Here is a 24,192-nt window from a genome sequence, read left to right as displayed (position 1 = left end):
GACAACAACACCAAAAAAGAAAGTGTCGGTAAATTAGGAATGTATAGCTGTCCTAATTCTGTCCAAATATAGAGGAATGATGAGGATTGATAGCTAAAGTCAAGGGATTAGAATATTAGGCTGTTTCCGTTTATTTTGATTTGTTTACTTATTTGTTTTACTTTCCTTATTTTGCTATTCTCTGGCTCATCTATATAAGGAGGCCAGTTTATGTAACAATTAGAAGAGAAATAAAAGTGCTCAATTCTCTCCTAAAATACCTTCAGAAAGAAAGAAGGAAAGAAAGAAAATGTTTCTTTCATTGAGAAAAGGAATGCGCACATCTTTGTTGTCAAAATCACCTTGAGAAGGTAAAACGCACATATTTCAAGCAGAACATTTTTTCAACATGTTCCTTCATTATTCATCAACAGAATATACAAACTATCTATACTGATTTCCTCAAAAATAAAAATATATCTATATTGATAGTATTTCTTTTCAGCTCCTAAGATTTGTGTTAAAGAACTAAATTACCCAATTACATTTAAAACATGTGGAGGCTGGGCTGGAAATTTTCCGGGGAGAAAACAAGAGGGAAACTTTATATATCTACTTAAGCATTAAGTGTCCATATATTAAATTGACAAAACAATATGAAAAGCACGAAACTTAAGAAAGACTGTATGTCCTTGAGTTTTAATCCAGTAAACAGTTAACCGTTTTACAGAAAATGAGACAGTCCAGTTTTTTGCTGAGAAGAGAAATAAAAATTCATACTCCATTGTACATAACCGTAAATATAGGATGAGAACAAAAAAAATTCTCATCTTACATCTGCAACGTATGGCCACAATTTACTGAGTTGCTTGTTCAGCCATTTCACCTGAGAGAACCAATCAAAATGGTCAAGTCTAGGATTAGAATAAAATGAAAAGGAAAAATAGATTAATAACCAAACGTGAATAATTAGGAACCAGATTAATAACCAAACGTGAATAATTAGGAACCAACTTGTTCGTAGACAGGGAAAGAAATCCATTCAGGAAAATTATCTCCACAAATTTTCTTCAAATCATCTCTGTTAAGAGACCCAAGGAGTTTTATATCAACTGCCTGCAAAGCATATGCATTTATTGAATATTATTATAAATTCATAATTTGCATAGAAAATTGAAAAAATGTGCAAAAACTTTTTATTCCATAGTGTATGTAAAGCATGTAGAGAAACATAGGCAAGAGCTAAAATCACCCACAAGAACTTCAACACATGACTACCTTTACTGCCTAAAATACCATAACCAAGATTGCAGTGATACGGCACTTTTGCCACAAACCAAAACCGACACTCAGGGAATGTAAAAACAATTGAATTGTAATCAAAACCATACAGGCATATAGGCATAAAGATAAATGAGGAAAGTATTCATATTTCTCTTTTTGAGGACTTCGAGATCAAATAGAATAATCTTTTTTTTTCATTTCTCGGAAAATCTATGAAGAACGCCCTTGCTAAGGGGGCCCAAAAAATTTATGCTTGCAGTAGCAAGCAAAAAAGATCACAGCGACGCAGCTGTCCAGAAAATACCTAAGATTCTTTACAATGTTGGACCGAGAATTGAATTCTCTGGAAAAAAAAAGTTGTATTAAGCCCACCAATCTCATCTAAGAAGCCCACAACAAATGTTAATCGAGCTTCCAGACCCACCAGCAAAAGTCCAACTGACTAACATTAATCAGAGCTATAATTGCCTCAAAAATATACTGCGAGTCCGTAACACTAAACTTTGTCATATGCTTTTCCCTCCAGGCCCCTCAGTCATTGCTAGAAAGTCCAACACCAGCCTGTGGTCTTCCCCATATTGTCTGTACTGTCCAATATGAAAGTATCAGTCCTTCCCCGCACCCCCTGTTTCCCACAAGTCCCACACCAGCTTGTGTTCCCATATTGGTTGTACTGTCCATTACCAAATCATCAATCCTCCTCCTTAAAGCAAATAAACGTTACTACTTTAGCAGGTCATGAATTATTTGAGAAAGTATTCAATTTCCAGCGAAGTCATCGGCTTGCACACCAAGTAGAATTTAGTGAATTACTGTTCTCCAGCTTTAAACAAAAGGAATGCTTGTAATTCAAATAAAGCTTTCTGTCCGTTATACTTAATTGCCATTTCCAATTCAGTTGTCAATTTTACTCGGAAAATTTTATCTCGCACCAAAAAAATGAATTGATCAAATTCCAGATGTAACTATGTGAAACCGTGCAAAACCTGAATATAAGAATCATTCAAAAGAAATTTCTTCAAAAGAACCATTCGAAGGAAGTCATATCAAATCACTAGTTACAAGAAACACAACTACAGCAAAATGCAGCATGATAGGATTTCTTATCTTTCTGTTATACGGCTAAATTACAAGAAATTCCACTCTAAATTATCAACGAAACTTCAAATCCTAAAATGGCGATCAATCAAACAAACAAAAAAACGACGTGAATTCAAACATACCAATCCAGAAAACACTCGGAAAAGGGAAATTCCGTTCGTACCTTGGCAATTCGCTTGGTGCTGCGTCGCCTCATCATGTGACGCCATCCAGCCATTAACGCGATCCCCATGATCATCCCCATAAGAATCCCCGAAATCAGCCCCATTTTCGCAAATTCCGAAACGCAATCTTCCTCAACCCAACCAAAAACACAATCAAAAGCAAATAAACAAAAATTCAAAATAAAATAAAAACAAATTCAGGTCAAAATCAACGATAAAATCTAGAGAATGAGGAAAGAGAGGAAGAGAGAGAAAGAGAGAGATGATAGGAGAGAGAGAGTTACCAGTGAATAGAAAGGAGAGAGAGCGAGCGTTGAAAAGTCAGTGAAGATTAGGGATCAGAGAAAAAATATTATCAAATCAGAAGGAAAATAAGACGCGCATTTATGAATATTCAATATGAATTTTTCTTTTTTTAGTTTTTTAGTAAGTGTGAGAAACAGAATTCGTTTTGTGCGTTATAATCTCAATCGGGTTTTAAAAGGCCGCTCTCGGCTTCATCAAGATATTGGATTTTCGACACAAAAACCGAAAGCAATCAAGACTGGTAGGCCATGCCCAGAAGAGCCTTCAATTTCTTTCCTTTATAATCCAATTCATGAATTCAATTCAATTTTTTTTCATTTCATTTATTTTTGTTATCTTGGATTTTTTTTGTTGGCTTTTGCTCATAGATCATTTCATGACCGTTTGGGCCGTTTCTTGCCCATTTGTAAACTAACAATAATTTCATATTAATTCCTTTCAAAAAGAAAAATCGAAGTTAATTAGTTTTAGTTATTTATTTATTTTTTGCTCTTTTGGTGCTGGTGGAAATATCTCACCCGAATATTTGTGGTCAGTTCAACAACACACTTCCTTTAGAATTTTTTTTTTTTTTTTTTTGGATAAGTTTTTGTTTTGTCGGTAGAAGTAATCTTTTTTTTTTTTTTTTTGGCGCTCAAGCTTTTGAGTTTTGACGAATATTTTGAGGTACTTTTTTCTTGAATAAATTCTGAATTTTTGGGAGACTATTCTCTACTGGTAATATGCGTTATTAATATTACCAATAGATTTTTTTTTTGCTTAATGAATATTTTTCATAATTAAATCATATCCAGTTTTTTAACTGAGTAATATACCATTCTTTCAGAAAAAGACAAAAAACTCCTATCCAATTTTATTCTGATGGCTTAAAAATATGCAATGAGTTTACTCAAATTAGTACTAAAACTTTGGACGGGTCACCCGCGATCATTGAAAATTCTGAATTTTTATCTAATGATCGAGCCCGTCTGAACTTGAATTTTTGGGTTACCCGACCCGACCCGAGAAAGATCATGGACGGGCTTTGGGCAAGTTTTGGCTGCCCGAGACCGCCCGAGTGCCTGAAAATTTTTTTAATGTTTTTTATATATTTATATACTATTATATATATTATATATAATTTTGTTTATTAATTGTATATGGTATGTATATAAATGATTTTTAAGTTATTTATTGTAAAAATTATACAAAAATTATACGGGAGATTGCAATTTGAAATGAACACGAACTATATAAAAAAATTATTTATTAATTAATTTTTAAATTTGTAATTCGTGATTGCCTCATTAAAAACATTACCAAGAAAATCCCAATTGGGATAAAAATTTGGTAAGGAAAAAAGAGTGCAATCATTCTGGGACGAATTACAAATTTGATGAACTTATAAAGTCTATACAAGATTACAATAACACTGTACAAAATAAATAAATATTTACAAATTACAATAATAGAATTTAATTTGAAGCTGAATGGTCGTCTTCAAAATTAAAAGTTAATCTATTAAATTCATCGATCCATTCTTGGCTTGCCGGCGAAATTGTATCATGTGAGCGTTGGTTAGAACGATCCCAATCCTTGATGCAAACCAAAGTTTCAACAATGTCTTGTTGCAATGCGTTTCTACGTTCTTCAAGTATTCAGCCGGTCGTACTGAAGGCTTGTTCGGATGAAACAGAGGAGACTGGGATCGAAAAAAATATCCATTTCCAGTCGAGTTAGGATCGGCCAAGTTAATGCTCGTGCCCTCCACCACTAGTAGAGTGTAAAAGGTTGATTAATGCTTCCCTTTCTTGTTTATATAATTTTAATGCATCTTTCCTAAGAGTAGTTTTTGAAAAAAAAATTGTGCATTAGGATAATGTACAATTTTAATATAACACTGTCAATTCATTTGTTTGGTAAAACTAAGTGGATGATCTAATGTAACTACTAATTGTGTCATTTCCATACGATTGACTTGTGGATCGTATTTTCAAGTGGTTAGACCGCCAGTTTGGCAATCAAATGATAATTGTGTTTGGCGGAGATCGGGTATGCCTCCTTGCTTTTGAAGACACTTTTCGGAGTGTCTTCTTAAGTGTGTTGTGCCGTGAATAGTGTTACCTTGTAATTTATCACCACAATATTTGCATTGAGCTATGTATTTAATGTTACTGTTATTGTCGACCTCCTCGAATGTGTTGAAGTGCTCCTAAACTGTTGAGGTGCGCTTACATTTCTTCTTGGAACTTCCAACATTTGCACTAGCACTTCCGCTTGCCTCTCCTCCACGCCCACCATCATTATGACCATGAGGTCCACGACCTCTAGTACGTCCACCATGGCTCGGATTTGCAGTTTCCTCAATGGCTCTTTCTAGTGTTTGCGATTCCTGCGTTTGAAAAACATTAGTAGGAAATTGCCCTTCTTCAATGTTGAATTGGGCATCAACGGGAATATCACCACCATAACCAGAAGAATCCATTATGAAAAATAAGAGAGATCGAGAGCGCTTTGAGAGAGATTAAGAGAGATCGAGAGAGATTTGAGCGAGATTAAGAGAGATTTGAGAGAGATTGAGAGAAATTAAGAGAGGATGAGAGTTATTGGGTGAGGAAAATGGTTGGGGGAAGGGGGTATTTATAGGAAATTTTTTGGCTTGAAAAAAAAAAATTTTCCTAAAAAATTCAGCTCCAACAGTAACAAAATTTCGGGCAGGTTGGGTCGGACAAATATAGCCATTGCATTCAAAAGTTCGGGCAAAAATCGGCCTAAGACTCAAAAAACTTATTTGGATCGGGTTCGGGTCGGGTCGGGCATAAATTCAAAAAGCTAGTCGTTTGTTGGGTATTTGGGCTTCGAGTTATAGTGGAAAATTCAAAAAAAAAAAAAAAAACGGCGGCCGACAGTCATGGCCCCCCCACCCTGCGGCGGGCTACAGGGAATGCTTTTTTCTCGGGCTGCCCGAGCCCGAGCCCGGTATATTTAGGTGGACGGGCAGCGATAGGTGCCTACCCGCCGAGCTCAAAAAATTTTCGGCTTCAGGTAGGCCCGCCGCCCGAAGTTCCACCACTACTCAATATATATAGGAATAAATAGGTCCTTGAATTTTTCTCTCTCTCTAGAATTAGTTCATGTATTTAAATTTGTCTCATAAATAGTCTTTTAACTGAAAAAGTATCTCACAATTACTCTTTAAGTTCAATTTTTAGATGGAAACCTTTATATTGGATAATAGTTATTATTTTTGATTTATTTTAAGGGAGTTTAATAATAGTCACAAATTTTATTTTTTGAGAGGTTTTTAAAGATTTTTTTCCTTCGCTAAAATCAGTTCTTGAATTTTTTTTCTTCTCTCTATATCGAGTAGCTGACTTTTTTTCCCTCTAACATTAGTGCCTTTTTTTTCCCCTTTCTTTGGGTTTTGTTTGAATCAATATATGTTTTATGAAATAACTAAACTATAAATTCTTCATTAATAGATGGAATTTAAACTCTTCCTTCTTAACATTGGGGTTATTGGAAGGGAATATTATTATTACTTTCTTTCTTAAATTTATGGATATTGCCACCTTCACTTTGTCCTTACCAATTGTTAAAAAAAAAAAAAAAAAAAAAAAAAAAGCACCACAAAAGAGATACACACAAAAAATACCGCCCTTTTTCTTGGTAAATTCTATTATCATAAGATTTAATTATTTATAATAAGCCATAGCACTTTTCTTTCTTAATTACCATAATGCATTCACTCGGGAAAAAAAAAAAAAAAAAAAAAAACACAATGCACAATACATGTAGTAGTAAAAGTTGCAAAACAAAAATAAAACCATTGATTGCTATCGTAGTACAATTGCATAAGAAAAAGGTAGTACATATATTATATAACACTTGAAAATTGTAACAACAATAATAATTCTCAAGGTGTAAGAGGTGTTACATCTGTTTAAAGCCGTAAATTCACTAAGATAAAAAATAACAATTTAAAGATTAGTTGTAGAAAAAAAACATTTAATAACTAATTTGAATAAGTAAAAAATATCTAAAGATTTCAAATAATACAAAAAAATGATAGTATTAAACTTTAAAACAACCCATAAATCATAACCACTATCCAATTTAACAGTTTTCATCTAAAATTTTAATAGAATGACTATTTATATGACACTTTTTCAGTTAATAAACTATTTATGAGATAAATTTGAGTACATAAGTTAATTCTAGAGAGAGAAAAAAATTCAGGAACCTCTCATGAAAAAAAATGAGAGTAGTATTAAACTTTAAAACAACCCATAAATCATAACAACTATCCAATTTAACGGTTTTTATCTAAAATTTTAATAAAATGACCATTTATAAGACACTTTTTCAGTTAATAGACTATTTATGAGATAAATTTGAGTACATAGATTAATTCTAGAGAGAGAAAAGAGTTCAAGAACCTCTCATGAATTTAATCCGTATTTACATACGCATAGCAAAGAGGATCTGTTTTGCCCTATAAAGAGTTTTATGTATTTTAAAATCAATCTTCACTTACGAAAATTAAATATGCTTATAAACATTAAAAATGCTAAGAATTTCAGCTTCTTTTCTTTTTTAAGCTAAAATTTGAGTTATACGGGAATCATATATCACCATATATCATTATTCATAATGTGATTGGATTAAAACCTAGTAACTAATAAAGATATATGCCAAATGGAAGTATTTCCAACTGATTCATTCTCCCTCATTAAAAAAAATGTAAAAGAAATCTTATAAAAATTGATCATTCATTCTCGCCACCTATACTGCAGTCCATGAACGGTGTTTCCGCGCTTCTTGCCACACGCCAAGATGATAATGCAATTTTTTAACGTAGTGTTTTTTTTTTTTTTTCATAATTAAGCCAGTTGTTATATTAAAAGCTTATCTAGAAAACATTATAAGAAAAAAGAAAATAAAAAACCATAAATTATATAATTTACGTATTTACTGTGAAGTAATATTTGTTTTCTATTCAAGTGTATATGTTGTGTGTCTTACAATGATTATCTCAATGGCCATTTATAGCGTCTCTTCACTGTTATCAGATTTTTTTTTTCAACACTTTTTTTGTTTTTTGGCTAATGTTTTTCAACACATTTGTGTTTACTTGATTGCGTTAGCTGAATAATTTGGTTCAAATTATCAGAAATACTCAATTATGTCATTGTTTATCAACTCACACTCTCTCTTTGTTTTTGCTTCTTCTTTTTTCATTTGAGTTATATGCTCTATTTGAGGTGGTCATATCAATTGCTCTCGGAAGTGTCATGTTGCTGTGGGTGCAAGTACACTCGATTACGTGTAATTTAGGATATGTTTGATACGATGGTGGGTTGAACCTTTGAGTTTGAACCAGGTGTATTTTGAATCGTTGAATTTGAAAAATTACGGGCTTGTTCTTTTGGAATTTAACTTGAGTATAATTTTTGAGTTGAATTTAGGTTATAACTTGAGTTGAACTTGTAACTTGAGTTTGTGTTTGGTTGTGTACATTTGAGTTATGGTTTGAGATAAGAATATTTTTGAGTTTATGTTTGAGTGAGTTAAAATTTGAATTTGTATTTAGATAGTATTTTAATAAAAAATCAATGCTAATGAAAAATTTTATAGGGTATATGGGTCAGGTTTTATTCGTCTTTTCGTTGTCAACGCATAGAAAAAAAAATCATCTCAATCAAAATTAAAACGAAAAAGTTATAGCATTTTTAAGAATAGAAAAAATATTGTTCATTAATTTGAGTTCGAGTTTCTGAACTCAAGTTAAAGAGGAAACTTGAACTCGAGTTTTGGTCCTAAACTCGAGTTTGAACTCGAGTTTAAACTTAAAAGAACATGAAATCGAATAAAGTTGTAACTCGAGTTACCTTTTTTTTTTGAGTTTTTCACTCAAAAGAACAAGCCCTACATTTTTGAGTTTGAATTATATGTGGTTTGAACCTGTGGTTGAAACTAAAGTAATATGGGTCACGGTACAACAATACACTTAAAAATGACACGAGTTTTACGGGTTAGGTTTAGAAAAAAAAATGTTCGGATCATAACTAGATTAACTTTAAATTGACACAAAAAATAATTGTCAATTTTGGGTTAGACCCGCACCTGCCTACTCAAATATAACACGAATTTCGTAAAAAATTAAAAATAATATATGTTTTTCATTACTTATTTTAGATTTTATATGAACTCGTAACATCATGATAGTTGTGCTCAAAATCTTATATTATTTTTTGCTTAATTTTGATGGATTTTGCTGTATTTAAGCGTGTTGTGAATTTTAAGTTATTTCTAATGTGTAAAAAACTAAATAAAAATATATAATTTTTGTGTTAATTTCGGGTTCATTGATCAATTGTGTGTCACGTGTCATTTTCGTGTCGTATCGTTTCAACCTGAAAGTTGTCGTGGCGTGTTCGTGTTGCGACTTTTATAAGATTTTGTGTTATGAGTCGTGTTCGGGTTGACTACAAATTTATGAAAAAATGATCAAAATACTACACGTGAAATAAATTGCCACCTCTAGTTAAAACTGACCAAAACGAAAAGGAGGTTTTTTTTTTGGTTGAAAATGGTTAAAACATCACATGAAAGTTTAAGTCTTAATTATTATTTTTAAATCAAATATTGGTTTTGTTGGACTAGGTCCAAACCACCTTTTACTTTTTGTAAACAAATATTAAGTTAAACTTAAACCACGATTCAACCTTTTTAGAACATCTAGTTGAACCTAAACCACGATTCAACCTTAAAATCTTGATAATCATCGTATCAAACAAATCCTTACTTTTTTTTTTTTTTTACTTTCACTTGTAAAGATGACTTTTATTGTTATTCTTATTTGCAATAGAAAAGATGATGCGTAATTATAGTAATAGGAAATGGGTTCAATTCAAGTGGAGTGGGACAATGAGAATGAAAAGAAAAAAAAACGTCACTTTTATTTGTATATTGGAGAACTACATAAAATATGCATTTTCAGTATGTTTGCGAATTTATATTAGTTTGTTAAATTAGTTATTGTAAATATGAGTAACGCTTTTTCTTTTTCTTTTTCTTTTTTTGAAGGAATGAGTAACACTCGCTCATAATGTATGTTCATTAACATCAAATCTTATCTTATCATAATAAAAAGGTAAAAATTAACTTATATTACATATATATATACAGATTAGACATATTTTAAGGAAAAATAAAACAATGTATATATGTTTTTCACATTATTACAAATACAAAAATAATCAAAAAATCATATTCAATTATCAACTATTCCTATTCGAACTAGGTTTGGCATAGTATATATATAATCAAGTTCATATATCATAAATATAATAAAGTTTTATGACATTCTAACAACTTAAGACTATTGATCATGTATCTCTTTCAAATCCTATAACAAAATTCTCGTTCATCGAATCAAAATTATTCCTTCTAATTGTTTTTAAAAAATAAAAATAAGGAGTGTTTCATGAGGGAAGGGGAAGAAATAGTGTAAACTGTGGAGTGTAAACGACGACAAAAATGTATTTATCCCCTCAGGACATTCTAATCCGTGACAAAAAGAAGTTCATGTTTCCTTCGTGGACACCCTGATCCAGAGATAGGTCCATTCCGCTTTAACACCCAAACACACCGAAAAATGGAATAACTGAAATAAAATTATATCATTATCACGGCTCAGAATAGCAGCAGAAGAAGAAGCGCACAGAGCCCACCGCGCACGTCAGTGCCGATTCCGAAGCCGCCGCTCCCCGGCGGCTGAGCTATGACAACCGTTCCCGGTGGCGATTGAGCCGAATCTGGACCAGGCGGCTCGATGTACGGCGGCGGCGGTGGTTGGTTGAGGCTCGGCGGCAAGCCAGCGCCGTGCGCTACCTTGATATCGAAGGCCATGCCGTGCTGGCACTGGACGCCGTCTTCGCCGCCGCTGGAGAAGAAGTAGTTGGCTCCTTCGATGGTCAACGCCACGACGGTTGTCAACGCCTCGCCGAACTTCTCGCCGCCGCCGCCGTACTGGAACGTGTCGTTGTCCGACGCGTTATCGAAGTCGCAGTTTTGGTAGGTCGTCTTGTTATAGGTCTGGATCACCGTCTGGTTCGAGTTGGTCTTGAAAACTGGAAATCAAATCAGAGAAAAATATAAGATGATAATAACTTCTAGAAATTAGATCGGGGAGGAAAATGAAGATGAAGTATATGCATGCTTGTTTGGATGCTGAGAAATTGGGGCAAACTTTGACCTAACGCTGAAATAGAAGATATTAATGTCAATTGATTTCCATCATTTCTTTCTTAGTAACCAAACAGAAATGAAAAATGGCTACGGAAATTCAAAAGAATGAGCATACTGAGATAGTCGCCGAGACTGAAAGTTTGATTGGCAGCCCAAGAGGAGTAATCAGTGGCGGAAGTATTGGTGGCAGATTCGAAGAACCACCCGGCATCGCCGCCGACCGTGTGGTTGGTGTACGCCGCTGCGGAGGCGATCAAGAGCGCAATGGCCGTCAGATTGGCCGTTATCGCCGTTCCCATGGCCGGGATGGATGTATTAGGAGCCGTCTGAACCGATGACTTTTTTCTTTATTTTTTTCCTTTTTGGTTTTGAATTATTATCGGAGTTTTCGTGGGTTGTTGTCTAATCTCAACCCGTGTTTGTAGTTTGAATATTCCAAAGTGTTAAGAGAACGCCAATAGCTAATGGGAAAACTGCGTGTCAGTATTTTTATTTTTTATTTTTTATTAATAATTTTTTTAGTTAAATAATTAGGTAAAGTCTTCAATGGGTACGGAATTGGAGTAACACAGGTACATATATATTTTTTTTTAAATATGTATATATTTTTTAAAATATATATGTTTTTTTTTTAAATATGTATACATGTGTTTAGATAAATTATAGATATCTCCTCATATTATACATATTTTAAAGAATATATATTTTAAAAAGAAATTTACATGTACCGTTCCAATTTGGTACCGGATTGGAGACAATTCTTAAATAATTATACTAATAATAAAAAGGTATTAATAAAATAAGAGATAAAAATTTAGACTCGTGTACTCTTGAAGATAAATTTTATAATTTTTTTTCTTTTTTTCCTTTCTCTCTTTTTTTTAAATCTTTGATGAGATGTTTATTTTAAGAGTTCGTCTCTGGTTCTGAATCATGGTTCTTGGTTCTCTACAGTGTTTTTCTCTCACAAAAAAATTTGAATTTCAAAAATCAGAATAATGAATTATGGTTCTGAATCCATGAACCAAACATCCCATTATTTTTAAGGAGATTCTCTAGTACGCCAGTAAACCGGTAAGTCGGGTTTTTTTAACCGTTGAATCTGCGTACTTTTTAATTTTTACGTGATTTTATCTAGATTCAACGGTTAGAAAACCTAGTCTACCGATATGTTGGTATACCATAAAAGATCTTTTAAGTGATATTTGGTTCATGAGTTCAGAACTATAGTTCATGAATCTAATTTTTAAAATTCAAATTTTTTATAAGAGAAAAATACTGTAACAGAATTACGAACTATGATTTTAAACTAAGAAAAACTTTTAAAACAAACGTCACCTTAAAAAATTTTAAAACAAAGTCACCTTAATTTTATTGTTTTAGCGAGACCTCTTTATTGGAAAATTGGAAATAAGTTTTTCCCTTTTGAATATGATTAAAATTATATTATATTAAGAAAATATAAAATAATTAATTTTTGACATTTAACCGTTAAAATAAAACTTTTTTTGTAGTTTATATTTCAGCGCTTATGAAAGATTTTTTTTTTTATGCTATCTCTAATCATTTTTTGTTTTTAGTTTAACTTTCTTGTGGGGTCACGTGGGTTGTCGGCCCCAATTTTTCCTCTCCTCATGTGAATGTTGTAGACGTGCTCACGTCGTTCAAAAACGTTCAATTTTTAATAGAAATATGAATAACAACACTGTTAATTGGATCAGAGTGTCTTTACGACCCCGTATCAGAACGCAAATCTATTATAATTTTTACAATTTCAATGTTTGAAATTAGTAAATTCCAACGTTAAATTCACAAGTTATTATATTCCCATGCAGTACCACGAATTTTTCTCCAAATACCCTAAAAGTTTCCTTATTAATGTACATATATTTAACTTGGACTTGCCCTGAGAATTAGGAGTGCTAGACATCTACTAATACTATTACTAGGCTTGACGCAGGATGGAGCCTGTATAAATACAAGTTAATCTACACCGTTAGATAGATTGTAATATGTCTTAAACAAGCTCATAAGTTGTTTGAGTATTAAAACATGAAAGGTGCGTTTGGAACTCATTTCAAAATGATTTTATTTTCTGTATGAAAATGAAAACGTTTTCATTTCCATTTTAGAATCATTTTTGAAAATGCGTTTAGTAGTTTTATTCTGAGATTGTTTTCAGTTTAAAAAAAACTGAAATTATGTTTGGTGATTTAATTTTTAAAAACGTGTAATAGTATTTTAAATAATAATATATTAAATAAATAATAATTGAATATCAAATAAAAACACTAATAATTAATATAATAATTTAAATTGCATTACAAATAAATAGTAAATAATTTAAAATAAGATAACTTAGTGAATGATTAGTACAAAAAAGGTTTACTTAGTGAATAATCTTAGCTTATATTACTGCCGTATATACGAATCTCACATTTGATCAGCTAGATGATCCCTATAACAAAATTACGACAAGGTTGCCTAGTTTGTATGTTTGTAAGCGACATCAGTAATTGGATAGAAATTTGTGGATGTTCATCATCATCTGATGAGTGAAGATAGTCAACAACTGTGGCATCATCCTCACTATTTGTGGCATCGAAATCCATATTAACCTAAAGAAGAAACATGATTGGACTTCATCTTGCCCTTCTTCTTGGATCGAGTAGTAGGATCCTGAGACCGTCTGCTTCTATTAGCTTCTGCACACCGGACTTCATCCGAGTCCCCATTGACGGCTATATGTACATTCGTTTCTTACCACAAAACATAAAACTGAAAAGGTTTCAGTACAAATATACAAGTAAGCATCTTAAGCATCACAAAAGCTATTTTAATTTGATTTAGTTCACAATTTTTTATTTCAGTCGTTTTTCAGCATATAAAAACAAAGTCATGTGAGTTATGCATGTCATGATCCAAAAAAACACAATTGAAGGTCACACACACACACGAATATATATACACACACAGCGTGCGCAGGGCACGCAGGGCTGCCAGCGCTCCATGCTGCGTTCACAGGGGCTGCCAGCGCCCCACTACTGCGCTCCCAAGGGCTGCCAGCGCCCCACTGCTGCACTCCCAGGGGCTGCTGCAGCATGCTGGGCGGCCACAGCATGTAGCATGGTGCGCCCAGCCACCCGAAAATGGCCCAAATGGCCTCTAAACCCCTCCAAACCATTTTCAAAAATTTTGCCAGAGTTTCCCCTACATTTTAACACTCCCCAAAGCTTAAAATACCTGTTAACCTCCTAAAATAAATTAATATCATAAAATAACCCTAAATTAGAAAATTATCAATACAAATATACAAGTAAGCATCTTAAGCATCACAAAAGCTATTTTAGTTTGATTTAGTTCACAATTTTTTGTTTCAGTCGTTTTTCAGCATATAAAAACAAAGTCATGTGAGTTATGCATGTCACGATCCAAAAAAACACAATTGAAGGTCACACACACACACAGCGTACGCAGGGCTGCCAGCGCTCCATGCTGCGTTCACAGGGGCTGCCAGCGCCCCACTGCTGCGCTCCCAGGGGCTGCCAGCGCCCCACTGCTGTGCTCCCAGGGGCTGCCAGCGCCCCACTGCTGCACTCCCAGGGGCTGCTGCAGCATGCTGGGCGCCCACAGCATGTAGCATGGTGCGCCCAGCCACCCGAAAACAGCCCAAACGGCCTCTAAACCCCTCCAAACCATTTTTAAAAATTTTGCCAGAGTTTCTCCTACATTTTAACACTCCCCAAAGCTTAAAATACCTGTTAACCTCCTAAAATAAATTAATATCACAAAATAACCCTAAATTAGAAAATTATCAATATAAATATACAAGTAAGCATCTTAAGCATCACAAAAGCTATTTTAGTTTGATTTAGTTCACAATTTTTTGTTTCAGTCATTTTTCAGCATATAAAAACAAAGTCATGTGAGTTATGCATGTCACGATCCAAAAAAACACAATTGAAGGTCACACACACACGAATATATATACACACACAGCGTGCGCAAGGCACGCAGGGTTGCCAGCGCTCTATGCTGCGTTCACAGGGGCTGCTAGCGCCCCACTGCTGCGCTCCCAGGGGCTGTCAGCGCCCCACTGCTGTGCTCCCAGGGGCTGCTACAGCATGCTGGGCACCCACAGCATGTAGCATGGTGCGCCCAGCCACCCAAAAACGGCCCAAATGGCCTCTAAACCCCTCCAAACCATTTTTAAAAATTTTGCCAGAGTTTCTCCTACATTTTAACACTCCCCAAAGCTTAAAATACCTGTTAACCTCTTAAAATAAATTAATATCACAAAATAATCCTAAATTAGAAAATTATCACAAAACCACCAAAATTTTAAAACCATAACTCCCAAACCACAAAGACATTTTCAAAACGATTTTGGGAGCATTTAGTCAACATATAGTTCATATAGTCAACATATCACTATCTTTATTAACATAAATATAAATAAATACGGAAGCCATTGTCTCTCGCTAGTAAAATTAGCAGAAAGCGTCATCTTGCTTCTATTAGTTCATATGAAAAGAATTCATTTTTCAATTCAGAATAACCAACCTCAGTTCCCAGAGATTACTCAAAAGAGTACACCAATGCTAGAAAAAAGTAGCAGAAGGAAACATACTACAGCAAAAGGAGAATTCAAAACAATCATTTAGATTTAAAAAGAACCCATTTTCGTTTTGACAAACCACAATTGCAAGAGAATTGCTCAAAAAATACACTACCGCTGGGAAAAACAGCTGCAAGCACCATACTACACAGCAAAAGACAATTCAAAGAAATCATTTAGTACTTTTAGCTTATGTGGAAAGAATCCATTTTTAAACTCAAAACAACCGACCTCAATTCGTAGAGAATCGCTCAAAAATTAAACAAAAGTAGAATACTAAAGATAATTCAGAAGAAACATTTGATTCCATTTGCTAACAAGGAAAGAACCAATTGTCAGTTCATAACAACCAACCTCATTTCGACAAAGTTCCTCAAAAAAGACACCAACGCATAGAAGGAAGCACCATATGACACATAAAGAACAATTAAATATAGAATCACTTAGTTCTATTAGATAATTCCACCACCGGCCTAAATCCCACAAATCATCAGAAAATCATAAATAATACCAACCTAAACCCTTAAATCACTAGATTAATGGGCATACCTCAGTCGATTTTGGAGAGCAGGGGCAGAAATGAAACCGTCGAAAACCCTAACCAAAAAATCTGAGATCTTCTCAAAAAACCTCCTCGACCTTGTTACGATTCCACCGATTTTCACCACCATTTACAAGCATCGGGGAAAGAAAAATAAAACTTAGGGAAAATGAAAATGGGAAGAAAAACGATCCTTAATCGTTTTCAGTTTTGCTGACATTTTGGGAATAAGTAGAAAACGTTTTCAATTTTTATTTTTCAGGAAATGCGGTGCCAAACGCGCTTGTGAGAGCATTTTCATTTTTTAGTTCTTGAAAAACGTGAAAAACGTTTTAGGAAATGATTTCAAACAGGCACGAAAACTCGTGTTAAAGGGACTTCAAAATGCTACATTGGAAAAACTACTTTGATCGGCCAAACCGGTTGCAGCCGAAATATTTTGCCTGCAACTGAAATGTTTGCTACATTAGAGAAACTACTTTGATAGGTACTTTTTTATTCTTATTTTAATTGATTCATGAGTTTTATTGTTTTGCCATACTTTTTAGCCTTATTTTTTCATAGCAAGGTGAATCCAAAAATGACTCCGTCACCAAGTGTCTGTGACGAGGAGCTCACTGGAGGTGGTGGAGTTTGTCGGCGGGGAGGGTGGAGCCGGTAGATATGGGGATGATTTTTATAGTTGATGTGTTTTTTTCCCTAAAAAAAATAAACGTTTTAATAAGGTACGGGAGGATTTATTTTATTTTGGTACTCCTCAATTTTGTTTTTAATGAAAGATTCAAATCCATCGGTTCGACGCATTCAACTAAGAAGGAGAAAGTACTTTCTCCCACCATAGATTTTCATATATATATATATATATTAATTTTGAGTATATTTTAAAATCATTTTGTTTTTTTTCCTAAGAAGAAATATTTTCCGACAAATGAATATAACTTTAACAGAAAATTTGATTTTAGCAAAAGGACTTTATCTAGTAGGCACGACTAATGTGCATTACTATTAGTTAATGTAAAAATGGGTTCGGGCCGGCAGGCTTAAATGATAATTTAGGCCAGTCCAATCCATTATTTTCATTAGGCCGAGCCTGCCTTAAAAAGAGGAGGATCAGCCAGGCTTGACTTGGTCTGAAATTTATAAAGTATTTTTAAGGAAAAAAATTTATAAAGATGTGTTCCCCTAGCCCGAATAAGGTTTTGAGCTTGAAATCTAGGCCCGGCCCAATCACCCGACTTGAAAGTTAGGGCCGGGTTGGGTCAGGAGCAAGCCAACAGTACCAACCTTCAAACTGCCTGTTTAACACGACCTAAATTTACAGCTCTAATTTGACTCCTATTTTATTGGCTCTCATATTGCAGTTATATAATTTAATAGTGTACTTCCACACATGATATTAGAAGTTATTGCACAAAAAACAAAGAACAAAAGCACGTGTGGCTCAGGCTTTAATATTTTAATATATGTCCAATCAGTTTTTTGTGCATCTTTCTATATACCAGTTTTATAACGTGTTCTGCACGTATTATCGTGCTAGAGACACTTAAAGAGTTTATTATTTATTGAATAATGAGAAATTTATTTATACACCCATTTAAGGATTTTAAAATTTTTAAAAAAAAAATATGTGTAGAGATAACAATTGACGAAAAAATTAAGTAGATATACATTTGAGCAAAATTAATTTAACCATCTAAAAATACATGTAAAAAAATTACTCTTATAAGAATAGAATGAGGAACATCATATTTTAAAAAACACGCAAAAAATTAAAATATAAAAAAAAATGTTCACAAAAAAATAAAGAAAAAAATAAAAAAAAAAGAGCTAATTAGAGGGGCTGCCATAAAAAATAGCTTTAGCTCTTTTATGTAGTATGGATTATTTAGCTCTTTTATGTAGTGTTGGATTATAAAGATAGCAGCATATATGACTTTTTTAAGGATTTTTTTTTAAAATAACTTGCGTTTTGTAAAACAAATAAACACACATTTCTTTTATTAGCTTAATGGTTAAAAATTGACTAATTTAGTATTCATTTACTAATTAACTAATATATTACTGATTGACTCGAGTTTATTATTGATTAACTCGATAATTTTTCATTTTTAATAAATCTCAATTAATAATTAACCGAAATCAATTAGTAATTAATCAATTTCAATTAAGGATGAAAATATTGATATTTACAAAAATATCAATGGAAATATCAATATCGGTGGAAATTGACGTAAAAAATGAAAATTCATACTAAATCACTTTATTTTCAAATGAAACTTTAAGAAACCCTAAAATAGATATATTATACATTAATTAGATGAAACTCTCAATCAAAATACCAATTATTTGATAAATATGTAAAGTAAAGTGTGATCATAATACCATAAATGTTAAGCTTAAAGTCAACCTATACCTTACATATATGGTTTCATAGATGATAAACTATCACTACCAAAAGGAGCTTCTAGGAGGTTCATGGGTGTTCTGAAAACATTTTTGGTTTAAACAATATTGAGATCATGGAGTTTGAATAATTATTTAGATACTTTTGGACACTTTCGAAAAGTAAACTAATATATATATATATATATATAGTTACAAATTTTCTATGGAAATTTTACTGATATTTTCACGAAATTTTCGTAAAATTAGCACAATATTTAGTCATTTAACACTACATTTTTCTCAGAAATGAAAATTGATAACTCTATAAAATAGAGTTATTTTCCTTCTTATTTACATTTAAATTTACTTTGTTCTTAAGGAATTTATTTGTTTTATTTATTTTGAGTTTAGTTTTTTGTTATTTTATTTTATTTTATTTTAGTTGATTTTATTTATTTTTTCCCTCTAACTAATTATTTGTCTTAATTGTATAAATAAATCAGGTACAAAGATAATTGTGGAGATTAATTAAGATTGAGAAGATTAAAAAAAAAAGAAAAAAGAAATCCAAATTTGCTACATTACCATTTACCACATCACTCACGCACAAGAAGCAAGGCCGCACGTTCTTGCTTTTACTCTACCCAGTAAAACGCTGCCACGTGGATATGACATATGCCCCTCATTCTCCTGTTTTGCAGACGTGATTCCAAGGCTTTATAAAGTCTTTTCATATGAGAGTGACAATTCGTGTCACGTGTCGTATTCGTATCGTATTTTGATCATTTTTTTTTAAATTTATAGTCAAACTGAACACGACCCGTGACACAAAATTTTTTAAAAACCGCAACACGAACACGACACGACCACTTTACGAGTTGACACGACACAACCTAAAAATGACCCGTGACATGAAATTGACCCATGAACCCGAAATTGACACGAAAATTGTATACTTTTATTTAGTTTTTTACATATTAGAAATAACTTAAAATTCATAACACACTAAATTACAATAACATCCATTGAAATTAAGCAAATAATAGTATAAGATTTTGAGTATAACTATCATGATATCACAAGTTCATAATAAAATTTAAAATACGAAATGAAAAATATATGTATTTTTTAGTTTTTTACGAGTTTCGTGTTGTGTTCGGGTTAGGCGGGTCTAACCTAAAATTGACCCGTGTTTTTTGTGTCAATTTCAGGTCGACCCGATTCTGACCCGAACCTTTTTTTCTCAACCCTAACCCATAAAATTCGTGTCATTTTTGAGTCGTGTCGTGACCCATATTGCCAGCCCTACTTTCAGCTGCAAATCAAAGGGACCCCCTACGCTACAAACGCTTATTCCGCAGAGCCTAGCACCCAGAAAACAAGAAAAGCTCCGTGGGAAGAGCTGAAAGAAAATATTAGGGAAAATTATTTTGGAAAATTTGGGATCATTTCGCTAGAATTTTTATATTTAGTTTTAGGTTTTGCAAGGGAAAAAATATTTTAAAGCTCAAGAATTGAATATTGAGGATTAAAAAGTTAAGTTTGGAGCCTGTTACATCTCTATATGGATTTTTCTTTCTAATTTCTCTATCTCTGTATTTTTGTGAATTGAGATGTTAGAATCCTTGATTTCTTTTATTTTTATTTTTATGTTCTAATTTTCTTTTATTAGGGCTATGAGATTACCAATTCTATTTTAATTTAATTCATTTAATTTTACTTTTAATGAATTAATTCACTAAGAGTTTATTGTTCATGGTTATTATTTCTTTCTCTATGCTTAATATTTTCAATTATTTGGCCAATATTTGAATTGTTTTGGAGACCTAGATTGAAACCCCAAAAGGAGATTTTTAGGAATAGCTTCGTGTGAGAGAAATCGTAAGGTGCATGTGACATCTAACGATAGTAACATACCTTGCGTGAACAATTAAGAGAACCATAAAGCATAATGAATTTCTGGGGTGGTAGAATTCAAATCGAGAGATAGTGGCTTAACATGCTATGAATGTATTTGATAGCATCCCCAGAATGACTATTAAATAATTTAGGATTACTCGTTCTAACACATGAATAATAGACAATGTTAGTAAGAATAATGAATTAAAGAAGATTAGATTTGGTGAAATCAGTTGCCCTAGTCTTTAATTTGTTTGAGTCTTTTATTTATTTTAGTTTTATTTATTTGAGTTTTTATTTGTATTTTGCTCTTACTATTTTTTTATTTTATTTTAGGCTGTTCAAATAATTTTAGAGTTAACCAATTTCGGTACTTAATTAAAATTACGCAATCCTCGTGGGAATGATACTTTATTCACTACTTTATTAATTATGGGCGATGTTGTGCACTTGCAATTTTCACATTAGAAATCTCTGTGAAAATATCGATATTTGCAGACGAAATTTCAGTATATTCTGCAGAAAAGATATTGCATCATATTTCGATATCGGTGCTTCCAAACTATGGAAATTTTTGCAAAAATATCGGTGAAAACGTCGGTTTTTCATCCTTGATTTCAATCAACAAATTACATGATGGTAAGTTATAATAATGAATCGGCCAATCACTGATTGTCTGATGATTTACTGTCAATCAATTAATGATTAACTACAAAAAAAAATAACATTTTGTTAAAAATAAAAATGTTTGACCATTTGTTTAAAAAAATAAAAATTCACTCATTTACTAAAAGAAGTGGTTAAAAAACAATCATTTATCTAATTTTCTCTATATTATCATATAGAGTAATCCTATTTGTGTGACGGGGTTAAATCTCCACTCTCACAAAACGTGAGCCCCACAAACTTTTATTAAAAAGAGAAGGTATATGCCAGTAACATTTTTTTCCTCGCAATCTCATAGAATTTACAAAGGAACAAATATGGATGGAAAAGGAAATGATCATTGTAAATAATATTAAAGAAGAGATAAGTTTCGTTGGGGGTTGATGGGTGAGAAAAAGAAAAACAATACCAATGTAGTTGCCAGAATTAATTTTTTTTTTTTTGAAATTTTAAGATGGTGTAAGAAGTAGAATAAGCAGTAGGCTTAGAATGAGTGTGTGAAAAATTAAATAGGGGTGTCAATAGAGGCATACTTTTTTTTTATTGTTTTTAGAAATTTGTCAAGTGCTCTCATTTGAGATTCCATTAGCTTTTCTAGTCCTTTTTTTTTTTTTTAATTTATCATATTAGTTCCACATTTTCTTTTCAACATCTTATACATAAAGTATCTCGTTAGTTTTGCTCATTTGAGTTAATAAATGAATTTATGTGAAAGAAAATACTACAATAAAAAAGTTAAATTTAAATTTTTATAAGAGAAAATATTATAATAACAAGTTTGAGTTATGATTCAAATGGTGAAATAAATGAGGTCCAAGTATCGAGCACTCAATTGGCTCTCTTAAACTAACCTCAACAATTATCAGAAAATCCAATCCGTGGAAAGGAAAGGACTTACAATAAGGAGGCCATTATAAACACCAAAGAAACAACTCTTGAGGGAAAACCATACAGAAATATACTACATAGCACTGAAGCGACGAAAATCACGTTGCACTTATTGGACAAAAATAAAATAAACAATATAACAAGTAGAGATATCAGCATGGTCCGAAAAAGACAAACACAGCCACCACTGATGGACCTCCTCTTTTTGACAAACACCAAGCATTCATACTGACAAAACTAGTCCGACAACGTAACCCCTGAACTTGGCCCAGCCAAGCACTCTCGACCATGATCCCTTCCCATCCACACCAGTCTGTCTGGCCACGCCTACTGCTCGTTGGTCTTAGCACCTATTAGGAATAATGTTCTACGAACATGAAATATAATAAGATATTTATTATTTATTTAATAAGAGAGTTTATTTATCATTTTATATGTATATATTTGTGAATATTTTATGAATATCAAATGAAAATTTCGTGATTATTTATGTGACCTTAAACATTGTATATAAGTATTGTATACGAGATGATAATATTTAAGGATAATAATAAAAAATCGATGTTCGTAATAAATTTAATTAAAGTTTGGAATCTTTAATTAGAACATTACTAATACATGTCATTCTCATTTAGAATGGAACGGTGTTATCCGCACTGTTAATACAGTGAAATATTGAATGAGTTTATTACGCATAATGATATTATGTGAAACAAGGATACAAACACAATATGAATTTTTAATAATTTTCGTTAAGTATAGAAATTCTAATTAAATTTACCGATGGTTATATATAGAATGATCTTAATCCAGAGTTCTTAAGAAACTCCTATTTATGGATTTGTGTCATTTGATTTACTCGGTACGGATTCTGAGACCCTGAATCCTATTCCGTGTATTTTGGAGACATGATCAAGTAGGTAGCCGAGAATGTTATTATACGAGATGGAATCCATTCTTTCTTGAGAAAGAAGTAGATAAATAATTCTCTTGAGTGTTGATTCGGTACTTGGATTAGTAAGAGCGTTATGGTTCATGAATGTGTTTTATAAATCACCATTCATTAAAGAATCAATGGTACTCAAGGATGAATATATAATTAGAGAGGTTAACGGATTCTACCTAGCTTTAATTATGAATTATTTATGGAGGATTGATCTATATGCAATGACTATATCAAATGGACACTTCACAGTTTAGAAGTAATTTATGTCTATAATTTCGAGAGTGCAATTTCAAGTTTATAGGGGAGCAACTATTGGAATTAATAGAATCAATTAATTAATTAAAATATTTAATTAATTATTAATTTTATTAGAGCTCGGGATTATAGGTCCATTAGTCCCCGCGCCGTCCTAGTAGTTCTACCAGACACAAAGGGCAAAATGGAAATTTTAGAATTACAGAATTCTAAAATTAAACACTCGAAAATAATTAATTGAGAATTAATTATTATTTAAATAATGAGATTATTTAAATTTGAATTTGAGCACATCCAGATTTATCCATTTAAACTTATTTGATACGTTGTTCAATTTAGAATTCAAATTAATTTAAGTTTGACTTAAATTGAAATTTGAATTTGAATCAAAATTGGACTGGAGGATAAAGGATGATTTTCTCTTTCTTCCCTATTTGTAATTGGTGCCACACAGGGATGAGAATCCCCATACATGGCCGGCCACATTAAGGATAAGAGAAGATGAGATTTTGTTCCATATTCAAATAGGAGATAATTAACAAGCTTTATCCTAGAGATAGAGATTGGATTCCTTCTAAAAATTTGACTTTTACTCTACAACTAAGAGAATGATAGAAAATTGTGAGACACAATTTTTGACATATATTTTTTAGTGTGGCCAAAATTCTCTTAGTGTGGGAAGAAAAACTTTTTCTCTAAAAATTTCACATCATGCATGCGTTGGTGTTTATGAAAATTTGAGTGTTTATTCTAACCCGTCTTTTAGATCAATAACAAGGTTGACTTCCCAGCGATAGGATTCAATGATGTATTTCCGGTTTGACCTACCCTACGGTGGCACTCCGGAGTTAAGTCTGTAGAAAATGAAACGATGGGTTACACTCATAGAAATATAATCAAATTGTTGATTATATTTTTGACCAAAATA

General features: G+C 32.5%; 2 protein-coding genes across 3 annotated transcripts in view; both read right to left on the bottom strand.

Annotated features, from left to right (window-relative positions):
* LOC21407356 (synaptotagmin-5) overlaps window positions 1-3,137 on the bottom strand; it is a 13,891-nt gene extending 10,754 nt beyond the window's left edge. Inside the window, exons 1-4 of one of the 2 annotated variants that reach the window (XM_024163178.1) lie at window positions 2,813-3,137; window positions 2,528-2,655; window positions 994-1,095; window positions 815-865 (exon numbers count right to left, since the gene is read on the bottom strand). In XM_024163178.1, coding sequence (XP_024018946.1) covers window positions 815-865; window positions 994-1,095; window positions 2,528-2,632 — 258 coding nt within the window. In that variant the 5' untranslated portion in view covers window positions 2,633-2,655; window positions 2,813-3,137. Of the gene's footprint in view, window positions 1-814; window positions 866-993; window positions 1,096-2,527; window positions 2,737-2,812 lie in introns of those variants that run through there. The other variant, XM_024163179.1, reaches the window with a different exon arrangement.
* A 7,080-nt stretch (window positions 3,138-10,217) lies between these two features.
* On the bottom strand, window positions 10,218-11,543 carry LOC21407355 (uclacyanin-2). The gene is made up of 2 exons (XM_010094424.2): window positions 11,182-11,543; window positions 10,218-10,948 (listed from the first exon to the last, which is right to left on the bottom strand). The coding sequence occupies exons 1-2, from the start codon at window positions 11,363-11,365 to the stop codon at window positions 10,512-10,514; spliced, it is 621 nt and encodes a 206-aa protein (XP_010092726.1). The 5' UTR covers window positions 11,366-11,543; the 3' UTR covers window positions 10,218-10,511.
* Between the last annotated feature and the right edge of the window lie 12,649 nt (window positions 11,544-24,192).

The sequence above is a fragment of the Morus notabilis genome, unplaced genomic scaffold, assembly GCF_000414095.1.
Source record: "Morus notabilis unplaced genomic scaffold, ASM41409v2 Scaffold98, whole genome shotgun sequence".
NCBI classification, from domain to species: domain Eukaryota; kingdom Viridiplantae; phylum Streptophyta; class Magnoliopsida; order Rosales; family Moraceae; genus Morus; species Morus notabilis.
Note: the sequence above shows the minus strand (reverse complement) of the source record. Positions and strands in the feature narration are given on the sequence as shown.

What these genes read in the sequence shown, in the direction of transcription:
- LOC21407355 (XM_010094424.2), bottom strand. Translation starts at nt 11,365, where the DNA reads ATGGGAACGGCGATAACGGCCAATCTGACGGCCATTGCGCTCTTGATC. An exon ending in CAGTCTCGGCGACTATCTCA is followed by an intron (nt 10,949 to 11,181) that starts GTATGCTCATTC and finishes TTTGATTTCCAG; the next exon opens with TTTTCAAGACCAACTCGAAC.